Source organism: Callorhinchus milii, unplaced genomic scaffold, assembly GCF_018977255.1.
Source record: "Callorhinchus milii isolate IMCB2004 unplaced genomic scaffold, IMCB_Cmil_1.0 Scaffold8, whole genome shotgun sequence".
NCBI lineage: Eukaryota > Metazoa > Chordata > Chondrichthyes > Chimaeriformes > Callorhinchidae > Callorhinchus > Callorhinchus milii.
In genome coordinates, this window is record NW_024704749.1 from 19,177,160 (window position 1) to 19,188,973 (window position 11,814).

At 53.5% G+C, this 11,814-nt stretch overlaps 1 protein-coding gene across 7 annotated transcripts in view; it reads right to left on the bottom strand.

Annotated features, from left to right (window-relative positions):
• Positions 1–11,581, bottom strand: part of vav2 (vav 2 guanine nucleotide exchange factor) — a 37,949-nt gene extending 26,368 nt beyond the window's left edge. For all 7 annotated transcript variants that reach the window (XM_042337512.1, XM_042337515.1, XM_042337513.1 and 4 more), the window contains exon 1: positions 11,378–11,581. In XM_042337512.1, coding sequence (XP_042193446.1) covers positions 11,378–11,581 — 204 coding nt within the window. The remainder of the gene's footprint in view (positions 1–11,377) is intronic.
• Positions 11,582–11,814: the final 233 nt, after the last annotated feature.

An 11,814-nucleotide genomic window follows, 5' to 3' on the forward strand; every position in this document is an offset into this window, starting at 1 on the left:
CAGGGAATTCCAGCTACCAGTCTTGGCCAACACTTCAGGGCGGAACCAGTGAGAGCGTTGCATTGTTAGAGCTGCTGTTCAGGTGATAACTTAAACCAAGTAAAAATGGACTGAGCCAAATTGGCGATCCAATGCAGTGCTGGGGGTGGTTTCTGTTGTTGGAAGCTCCATCCTGCAGATGAGACACCAAACCGAGGTCCCTTCTGCCCGGTTAGGTGGATGTTAAGGGTCCCACATCCTGATTGGAAAAGTAAAGAGAGTTTCTCTCTCCCTGTGTCTTGGCCGACAACTCCCCAGATTAATGATCGTTCACTCCATGGCTGTGTGTGGGACGTTGCTGTGCGCATAATGGCTGCCGCGTTCGCCTACAAAATACGAGAGTCACTACGCTATACAGCAATTCCCTCCGTGAAACGCTTTGCGACATTTCGGCGTTGGGCACCTATAAAAAGTGTGAGTATTGTACACAGAGCTGTGGAAACAGCAGGAGAGTCTGAGTGAGGGGTGAGCAGTACTCGGGAGTTACAGGGTGGGTGGGGGCTGCCTGGGGGTCTCAGACACCACCCCCACCCCCTACCACCTCCCTCCCCGCCAAACCATCCAGGAATATTCCCACTCAGGGAACAAGACACGTTGCGATTCCATCGCTTGTGAGAAAGCTGGCTGGAGAGACTGTAAGCAGCACCACGAGGGAGCAGAGCTGATATTTCTGTCTTACAATCACATCATGACACCCCTCCTCCTACTCATCTCCTGCAGGAGCCACTGCAATCAAATGTCCTACACCCACAGCGCTAACACAAGCCCCTTAACCCACATTGTGGGTCTCTCAGGGTCAGGGAGAGAACAGCAGAGAGCAGAATGACTGTATCCTGCTCTCTGGCACTGCTCAGATCCCGACATTCCAGGATAACACAGAGCCCCTCTGATGGATCACTCTGAAAATATTCCAGAAAATAAGATTATGAAAAATCAACACTCCGAGAGCGAGAGGCCACAGGCCCGGATTGGAGGCTGAGCTGAGCTGTCCCTGGACACGGACGGATCCATATTTAAACCTATTCCCTCCCGTATGTTTGTCAGTAATCCCAGGGAGATTGGATAAACTAAACCCTGGAGAGCAGACGGCACGGGGTGGGGGAGGGCGGGGGTTGAGGTAGTCTCAGCTGTTTGCAGGGAGCCTCCATTAGGCAGTTGAGTGGAGCTGCTGCGGAGGTGCTGATCTGCACCACATGCCCAGAGCAGAGAGGGCAAGCTGCCCCACTTACCATTAATGCTGAAAATTGCCAGTTATTAGCAATTAGCTCTGGGCTTCTAACGACCCAAATCCCCGACTTAACCAAACGCTCATTCAATTATGGCCTTTATGAAACACAAGAACGTACAGCTGAACGACAGCCCGCGCGTGTGTGAGCCCGCGCCCGTGTGCGAGAGCCCGTGTGCAAGAGCCCGTGTGTGTGTGTGTGAGAGCTTGTGTGGGTGAGCCCGTGTGTGTGTGTGTGGGGGGGGGAAGTGATTACTGATTGACACAGGAAGCTGCCCTGGACAGGGAGAGGCTGTGTAGCTGGCGAGTGGGAATGATGGGTTTACAAGAGGGAAAAATAAGCAATCGAGCCCAGTTCAGCATCACCACCCCTCCCACCCGAAACTCGGCCTGTGGGGTCATCACAGAGAAAGAGAGACTGCTCAAAAGCAAACAGCTGCCCCCCCCCCCCCCCCACACACACACACACACTGGGAGTCCCTGACCTACTACACAACAACAACAACAAATTGCATTTATACAGCGCCTTTCACATTGGGAGGACGTCCCAGGGTGCTGGTCAGTGAAGGGTTTATACCTGAACTGTGGGCTGGAGTTGGCGGGGGGTGTAGGGCAGGGGTGGGGGGTAAGGGGGTTGGTGTTGGGAAGATAACCAAAGGTGCGGTTGAAGAGGAAGGTCTTGAGATGGGTCTTGAAGGAGGACAAGGGAGGGGGCGAGGCAAAAGGGGTCCGGAATGGAATTTCAGAGGGTAGGGGCAGAAAGGCTGAAGGCCCGACCGCCGATGGTGGGGTGGGCATGGCGGGGGATGTGGAGCAGGCTGGTGCCCATCGAGTGGAGGGAGTGGGAATGTTGGTAGGGTTTTAGGAGGTCACAGAGGCAGGGAGGAGCCAAACCATGGAGGGCTTTGAAAGTGAGGACAAGGATCTTAAAACTCAATCCTCTGGGAGGTGGGGAGACAGCGGAGCAGGGTGCGGATAGGGGCGATAGGCTCATGGAGAAGACACGAGCTGCAGAGTCTGAATAATCTACAGCTTGTGGAGGGAAGAGTTGGGTAGCCTAGTGAGCAGGAACTCTGCATTCTCTCTCCCTCACCTCCCAAGGCACCCTCACTAACCCGGGGCCACTGGGGTCTCCTCTCTCCGATCACTCCCCGTAGCCCCCCACCCCGCGCTGAGACCAGTGACAGCCTAGAGCGGGGGTTGGGGCCCAGTGGGAAGCCCAGCTCAGTTATTTATCATTTGCCAGAGCTTGGCCTCTTGTTGGGGGGGGGGGGCGGGGGGGGGGAGGGATGGGGGGAGAAGAAAGCCCCGCAGAATGCAGCTTCAGCCCCGGCCAGCGCCTCCAGGCCCAGACACGGCCCGAGCAGTGAGTCAGGCGTTGTGGGAAGAGGGTGTGGGGAGAGTGGTGTCTGCAGGGAGCCCTGGAGCCGAGCTGGACCTCAAACATTCCTATACATTCGCAGCGACTGCGGCTGACACACCTCCCTGCATTCACACTCGGGTTGAACCCTGGAGCCACCCTCCGAACAAGGCGAACCTTTCTTCCACTTCTCCCAGCAACAGGGAGCTTCGGAGCATCAAATTTGCAGCAGCTGTCGTATCTCTACTTACTGCATCTCACAGCGTGTCACAGCACAGCTAACACATCCCACAGAGTAGCTGTGAGGACTCCCACTCTCTTCTCTCCCCCCCCCCCCCCCCCCCACCTTATTGAGAAGCCTTCAGGTGAGGAAGTGGAAGGAGCTAAGATCATTTTCAACCCCAATAAAATGCAAATTCAAGGTGTCAGCACTTGGGATCTCGCCTCCGAGTCAGAAGGTTCAAGCCCCGCATTTGAGCTCACAGTCCAGGCTCTCACTCCAGTGCAGTGATGGGGGGGGGAATTGCTGCCTTGTCGGAGGCGCCGTCCTTCAAATTAGATGTCAAACTGAGCCCCCCACCACCTGTGCCTGTTCAGGTGTGCGTTAAAGATCCCATGGAGCTGTTGGAAAAGAGAAGGGAGTTCCTCTCTCCTGGTGTTCGGTCCTGGCCGACAAATCCCCGAATAAAATTGGTCCCTCGCTCCATGGCTGCTGCCAAAGTGGCCTACAAACATCCAGTCACTACACGTGACAGCAATTCCTGGTTCGGCACATTTTGAGACATTGACGTTATAAGGTGCCAGATCAAAAGCAGAGATTATTATTGTTATAATCAAAAAACAAACGCTGGAATTATAACTGCCCGGGAGTATGAGTAACGACACAACATGCAAAAGGCATAAACGCAATCTGTGTGATGTCTCAAGGCAACACAGGGCATTCAGCAACTCAGTTCTTCACACACACACACACACACACTCACTCTGCTGCCTCTCACACACACACACACGGACGCACATGTACTGTGGCCTGGCTCAGTCACTCACAGATGCAGTACACGGTCACTACACTTCGCAGAAAAAAAATACTCTATGAAGCAGTTTGAGACACTGCAATGTGACAAGGCTCGAGGGAGATCAAATGCAAGGAATAATAAATCGGTCTTCTTCATTTTCCTCTCCTTCTTCCTTCCCCCCACCCCCTGGTCCCTCCCCTCAGTGAGATCAGTCACCAGGTGCCTGTGTGAACATCAGGGCTATGGCAAGAGGTCAGGCTGTGTGTAAATGCCCGTCTCTTGTTTTGGTTTCCAGTGGCCCCAAGGCAGCTCCTCACTGACGTTTAACGTCAGAACTCACCAGCTCAGCTCATTGCACCGCACCACAGAGCAGCTCCCTCTTAAAATAGATTGCTCAACCTCAGGCTCCCGCTCGCAGTGGGAGTGCTGAGCGGTGCTCTGATCGCTGTATGAATGCAAATTGCCTTGGAACATCCTTCCGACGTGAAAGGCGCAATGTAAATGCGATTCGGTGCTGTTGTTGTCGTTGTTGTTGGATCACCCAAACCACACACACCCCCCACTCGACACTAGACACCAACAGCAACTTGCATTTGTACGGCGTCCTTCACGCAGGGCAGCGTCTCGGAGCGCTTAACGGTGGCGGAGCCTGATGCGAGATACTACGTTGGTGCTGTCTAACCCCGGTCCGGGTCTGGTATAGTGGTTCACAATCCTTCAACAACAGCAGCAAAGTTACATTTGCAAAGTGCCTTTCATGTTGGGAGGACTTCCCAAGGCGCTGAACAGTCAGGATCAGAACCCGAGCATGTGTGGAGGGGTGCAGGATTGAGGAATCAACACTATTTACAAGTAGAGCGAGCTTTTCTTCCTGTGTCCTGCCTACCTCCCCCCCCTCCCCCCCCCCCAACACCACCGCACTGCCCCCCAACCACCCGGGTGTTGGGGCCAGGCTGACATGGCTCACCATATGCTGCCCTGGTTTTTCCCCCAATCTGCAGGATGCTGCTGCTCTCTCGCTCGCACTAAATCAAGCGGACACCCGTCAGCATCGATCAGGGTTCTCGCTGCTCAGCCACACTTCAGGTAACCGCTAGCAAACAGGCTGCACATCGCCACACAGCACGCCAGGCAAGCCAGCTCCTTCATTCATAAAAGTGACTGTATCCAAGCCAGTGCCAGAGTGAGGGACCAGCTGAGCGACCGAGTGAATGATATCCACCCAGGAAGCCGAGGCTGTGGCCAGGGGTCTAGGCTAGGGATGGGGCAATAGCTGAACACAGCCGGGGAGCAGGAGTAAGCCGAGTGTTTCATGCTGGAACCAGGCAGCAGGGAATCAGGGAGAGGTCATTATAATAACAATCCTTGCATTAAATATCGTGCCCTTTCATGTCGTTGAGACTTCTCAAAGCACTTCACAGGATATACTGTAAAGACTCACTTCTCTTTTCAAATACTCCCATGGGATCTTAATGTCCATCTGAACAGGCAGATGGGACCTCAGTTTAACATCTCATCCAAAGGACGGCGCCTCCAACAATGGAACACCCCCCCAGTGCTCCACTGGAGTGTCAACTTAGATTGTGTGATCCAAGTCCCAACATGGGGTTTGAACCCACAAACTGCTGACTCAGAGGCGAGAGTACTACAACTGCGCCAGGCTGACCTACATCATCATCAACAACAACTTGCATTTATGTAGCGTCCTTCAAGCAGAGTAGCGTCTTGGGAGTGCTTGTGGTGGCCCATGATGCCAAGTCAGGGGGAGATGAAGAGTAAGATCTTCAGGCACAATCTGAAAATTGGGAAGGAGGGGGCAAGGCTGAGGGATTGAGGGAGAGTTCCAGAATTTCAGGTGTAGTGGCTGAAAGCGCGGCCACCGGTGGCGGAACAAAGGGGATGGACGAGGGACAAGCAGGAGAACGGGGCCAGGAAACAGAGGCGGCAGGTGGTAGCACAGGGAGTATGTGAAACCAGCCTCTCCATCTCCAACCCACCCTCTCCCTGGTGTCTCCTCTCTCTCCCTCCTCAGCCAGTGATTAGCACAGGACAGCGGGAGAAGAGAGTTGTGCTGTGCGGTTTCCCACCGGTGAGAGCCGTGTGAGTCCAGCTGTTTTGGGGATGCTGTGCACTGAGTGGGTTAATGACTTATATCCAGTTACTGAGACCAGTGATCCGAGTCTGGGACAAACAATCCTTTTTCTTGTGTGGAAGCTTGGCTCTGAGGAGTGACGTCACCAGTTTCCAGTAAAACGACCTTCCCCACAGTCCCAGCGAGAGAAAGCTGCCTCTATTCACACGGTAACTCAGGCCCAGAACAGCCAGGACTGCAAGATACACACTACAGAGAACAAGAACAAATTATATTTGTATAGTGCCTTTTATGTCAGGGTGACGTCCCAAAGTGCTGGCTGGACAGTCAAGGATTTGGACCCGACCTGGGATTGGTTGGGATTAATAATCCACGAATCTGGTATCCATTCACCAAGATGTCTCAAAGCGCTTCACAGGAATTGCTGTAAAACGATGTGTATTTCGGGGGCAAACAAAGCAGCCAATTTGCGCACAGCAATGTCCCACGCACAGCCGTGAAGTGAACGATTGAATTTATCTGGGGAATTGTCAGCCAGGACACCGGGCGAGAGAAACTCCCTTCTCTTTTTATACAGCGCAGTGGGATCTTTAAAGTCCACATGAACAGTCAGACAGGACCTCGGTTTAAATTCTCATACGAAGGACGGCACCTCGGACAACGCAGCATCAGCACTGCACTGGAGTGTCAGTGTGGTCTGTGAGTCTAAAGTCCAAACCCACAACTTCCTTTGTCAGAAATGAGGGTTTGAGTGACCGAGTCAGGCTGTGCACGAGCTCACAGGGAAGAGAGGAATCCTTCTGAGCTGCTGCACTGAGACCTTCGGTTATCATAATCCTTGCGTTTGATGCGACACCAAAAGGTCTCACAGTGCTTCACAGGGAATTGATGTCAAGTGAACGTGTATTTTGGAGGCAAATACAGCAGACAATGTGCATTTAGCAATGTCTGACACACAGCCATGAGGTGAACGACCAATTTATCTGGAGGATTGTCGGCCAGGCCACCGGCAGAAACTCCCTTCTCTTTTACCAATAATGCCACTGGATCTTTAATATCTACCAGATCAGGTTCATCATCCCCAACCTCCTCCCCCCTCCACCATCAGTGGTCAGGCCTTAACTCTCTCTACCACACCTTCTGGAACTCTATCCAGAGCCCCTCTGCCTCACCACCTCGTTTCCTTCAAGGTCCGTCTGAAGGCCTTCCTTTTTGACCACGTGTGAACCCACAACCTGCTTACCCAGAAGCGAGAGCACGAGAACGTATTGGAGATGAACCCAGTAAGCCAGAGACCTGAGACAGCCCTGAAGACTTCATCACAACAGCAAGCTCCAGTTTTAATTCACAAATGTGCCAACTTTGCTCGAGGCAGGCATAGAAATAGAGACAGACATTCACAGGGCACAAAAATACAGTCAGAGACACAGCAGCAAAGGGATGGACACAGTGATATTCACACCCAACTAAAGGTCTCAACGAGATGGAGAAAACAGCGAGTCATTATAATAACAATAATAATCATCTTTGCAGTTGATTATAGCGCCTTATCACGTCTTTGAGACGTCTCAAACAGCTTCACAGAATATACTGGAAAGTGAATTGACTGTATATTTTGTGGGCGAAACGCAGCAGCCAATTGCGCACAGCAGCGTCCCACAAACAGTCGTGGATTGAAGTGACCAATTTATTATAATTTTTTTAAGGAAATATTGGATTTGCACAAACCATACACCTTGGACCATTTGGTCCAATTAGTGGTTGGACCCCAAACAAGCCTTTATCCTTCCTAATTCCCCCCCCCCCACCACCACCACCCTGCCTCTCTATATGTTTCGCCTACAAAGTACACAGTGAATCCACCTTACAATATATTTCGGAAAGCTCTTTGAGATGCCTCAGTAATGTGATAAGGTGCTATATCAAATACAAGGAGTATTATCAATATTATAAAATCAACAACAAAATTATATTTGTATAGCGCCTTTCACATTGGGAGCTGAGAGTCGGGGTGGGGGAGGGCACGGAGGGAAGCGGGGAGATCGAAAGCACGGTCGAAGAGGTGGGTCTTAATGGTAGTGAGGGAGGGGGGCAGGACGGAAGGATTGTGGGATGGAGTTCCAGAGGGTGGGTTAGGGTGGCAGAAGGCCCGCTCACCGATAGTGTAGCAAGCAAGGCAGGGAGAGGGAAGCAGGGAGGGAGGAGGAAGCGAACAGGGTGGTACAAAACGATTTGTTGTGGTGTCAGACCTTTGGACATTGTCCTTCCACCATATGTTGGTGCTCCCCCTAATTTCTATTCCTAGTTCCGTCATTGTGCGACTCCAATGGAATAAAGCCTCACCTGTTTTATTCACAATTCTCTTGGGGACAGCCCTTGGCATTCCTGCTAAGTAATTATTAAACCACTGATGCAGAACGATCGCAGAAGCCGCCCTGTGTCTTTGCGCTTAAATCCCTGCATTGTTTCTTTTAGCACGTAGCACAGAGAAGGGAAGAATAAATAATAATCCTTGCATTTGATATAGCACGTTATCACTTAACACGTCATTCACATGTCTCAAAGCTCTTCACAGAATATATTGTAAAGTGGATTGACTGTGTATTTTGTGGGCGAAACGCGGCAGCCAATTGCGCACAGCAATGTCCCGCAAACAGTCGTGGATTGAGTGAGGGATTATTACCCCCTGAAAGCCATTTGCCAATAGACTAACAACCGGATTTTTACTTACTGCTGCTACAGAGATGTGTGGAGTAAGGCAACTTGCCTAAGGTTTCACCCTGCCCGGGAATCGAACCCTAGCGTGCTAACCACTACACTACAGGACTCCATATATATATATCATACATGCCAATCGGGCTGCCTTCCCGTCGCTCTCCCTGCTGCCTCACTGAGGTGGTTCGCAGAGCGACGGATGGGTCTGGGTGCTAATTGGGAGCCCAGGGCTGAGAGCAACAGCTCATGGTGTAGCTGACAGTGCAGCACAGGCCAACCAGGCTGAACCCCACCCCACAGAGCAATAACTAATTGGCACAGTTACGGGCCGAGAACCCTGTGATGGGGAGGGTGTGCGGTGGGGGGGGGGGGTTTAAGAGTATTGCTTGCACACGTGCCTCCTGATCTCTGACCCCTGCCTGCTCTGACCCTGAAACCTGACGGTATTAAACAGGAGAGGGCGAGACGCTGACTGACTGACTGCATGTTCCCTCCTGTGTCTGAGCCAGGGTAATCCTCACTCCCACTGGAACGCTGGCTCTTTACTCCTCACGGCATCCAGATTCCCGCAGAGCCGGAGCGACGCACACGTGTGTCCACGAACACGTTAACAATGATCTCAGCGCGGAATTCGCCCCAAGACAACCACGACAACAACTTGCATTTGTACAGCGACCTTCGCACAGGCAGCAGTGTTTGGGAGATGCTGGGCGGCTGGAGTCAATGAGGCCGAGAGCGTGAGGCAGCTGGAGGAACCTCAGGAGAGTCAGCCAATGACATTGGGGTTATTCATTCGGGATTCACTGATTTCTCTGGGCTCTGTCCCCTCCCCCAGGGTATAAAGGCTTGTTCCTCTTACATGGTGGCGAGGGGAAGGGCCTGGCTGCGGTGCGAGTGTGTACAGACCATCACTGACCTTCGTCCCTCACAGGAGGCTGTGGGGATGAGATCAGCATCTCACCGGCAGGCAGATGAGTGGCAGGCTGTCCTCTCTTCTGCCAGGCTGCCGGTGACTGCCAGCGTTTAAACAAACACCAGCAACAAACGCTCCATTTGTAACCAGATGAGTCCACGCTGTTTGACACAGCGGAGCTCAGAGACGTGCGGGTGGGTGGAAAGAGACAATGTTTCCGACACATTACAGGATGCTGGCGCAATGGAACCTGTAGCCGTTAAATCAGTGGTGGCAAACCATGGCCCCTGGGGGATGGGAGGGGTGAGGGGGTGGCAAAAATATGTGACCCTCCTTTCCTCCCCCCCCACCCACGAATATTCACACGAGTCTAGGTAAGTCCACGTTCAATCAATAGCGTGGTTCCTGTTTTTTTTCTCAATTGAAGATGTCTTGATTTGCGACATAAATCACAAAAAATATATTGGCATAAATCAAGACTAATATAATAATAATCCTTCCACTTGATATAGCGCCTTCCTTATCGCGTCGTTGTAGATGTCTCAAATTGCTTCCCAGGATATACTGTAAAGTAGATTGACTGCATATTTTATTCATTTGAGAACACTTACTCTGTTGGGGCCGATCAAACAAAAGGTTGGACAACGCTGCTTTAAATGATTCATTTCGGTATGAAAATGCCAGTCATTATTATAAGAATATATATTTAAAAAATCACCAGCCCAGCCTCAGACTAGATCTGCCCCACCCCCACCCTCCCCTCAACCTCACCCCCCCCCACCCCACCCACACTCCCCAGAACAACAACAACAACAAGATTCCATTTATAGAGCGCCTTTCACGTCGGGAGGACGTCCCGAGGCGCTGTACAGTTGGGTCGGGACCCGAGCCTTGGGGGGGGGGAAACGGTCAGGGTGAGGGGAGGGGAGAGAGGGAGCGAGGAGGGGGTAGAAATCACCCCCCCCCCCACTTTCCTCTTCCCCTCTACCACCTCTCCCTCAAGATCACAAAAGACATTGTTCACAACTTATTACTGTCCCCAATGTGTGTGTAAAAAAAACAGATCGAGAGACGTGCATCAAAACAGAGAGAAACCAACATCAACACAACATGAACAGCACATCACCCAGAAAACACAGCAGAGACATCCCTTAACCCCCCCCACCCCCACCCCACCCCCCAATCCAACCTTTTAACCCAATCCAAGTGTTGTAATGGGGGTGGGGTGGGGGTGTCAGTGGGGAGAATCAGAGAGCTATGGGGAGGGGTGGGGGTGGGGGGGAGGATAGACAGGGAAGACAATGAGAGATGGGTAACCTTTACACCCCCCACCCACCCCCTCTCTCTCTCTCTCTCGGGAAGGGGGGGGGGCACAATTTCTATCTCTTTACAAAAAGCAGAGCTGTGCACAAAGCAAAGAGGTGTATGAGTGTGTGTGTGTGTGTGAGTGAGTGATGGAGCCCCTCTGCCCACTCCTCCCCCCCCACCAAAAAAAAAGAGGATTGTGTGCGTGAGATGAGCCCTCTCCTCACCTCCCCCTCCCCATAGGTGTGTGTGTGTGAGAGAGAGAGAGTGTTGGGAGCCTCCCCCCACCCCTCACACCCCAACCCACCACCCCCTCCCCACCCCCACCCACACCCCAACCCCCATCACCTCCCCACCCCACACCCCAACGCCCACTTCCTTCCCACTCACACCCAAACCCACCAACCCCACCACCCCCTCACACCCCAACCCCCACCACTTCCCCCCTCACACCCAACCCCCACCACTTCCCCCCTCACACCCCAACCCCACCACTTCCCCCCTCACACCCCAACCCCCACCTCCTCCCCACTCACACCCAAACCCACCACCCCCTCACACCCCAACCCCCACCCACACCTCCTCCCCACTCACACCCAAACCCACCAACCCCACCCCCTCACACCCCAAACCCCCCCTCCCCTCTCACACCCCAACCCATCCCCCCCCTCACACACCCCAAACCCCCCCTCACACCCCCCCCCTCCGTTACCTGCGACATGTGGGGCCTGAAGTTGACCTCCTTGAGGAGGATGGCGCCGGGGCACAGGTTGTGCAGCAGTTGGCACAGTAGGACGCCGTCCCGCAGAGCCTGAGCCAAGTCAAAGACCTGCGCGGACGGCCACACCACCCGGTGGTTCGGGGGCAGCACTTTGCAGTCGATGAGCCAACGGCCGCACTGCCTCCACTCCGGCATCCCGGGGCCGGGCCGCTCCGGCCTGGGGGAGGGGGGGGGCGGAGAGCGGGGGGGGGGACCGCCCGTCCGGAACATACAGACCCCCTCCTCACGGAGAGGGGGGGGAGAGAGCGCGGAGTGCGGGACCCGCGGACCCGCAGCCCCTTCCTCTCCGCTCTCTCCTCTCCGCTCTCTCTCCGCCGCCGCTACACTGTGTCCCTGTGGCCGCAGTGACAATGACTCCGCACCGCAAC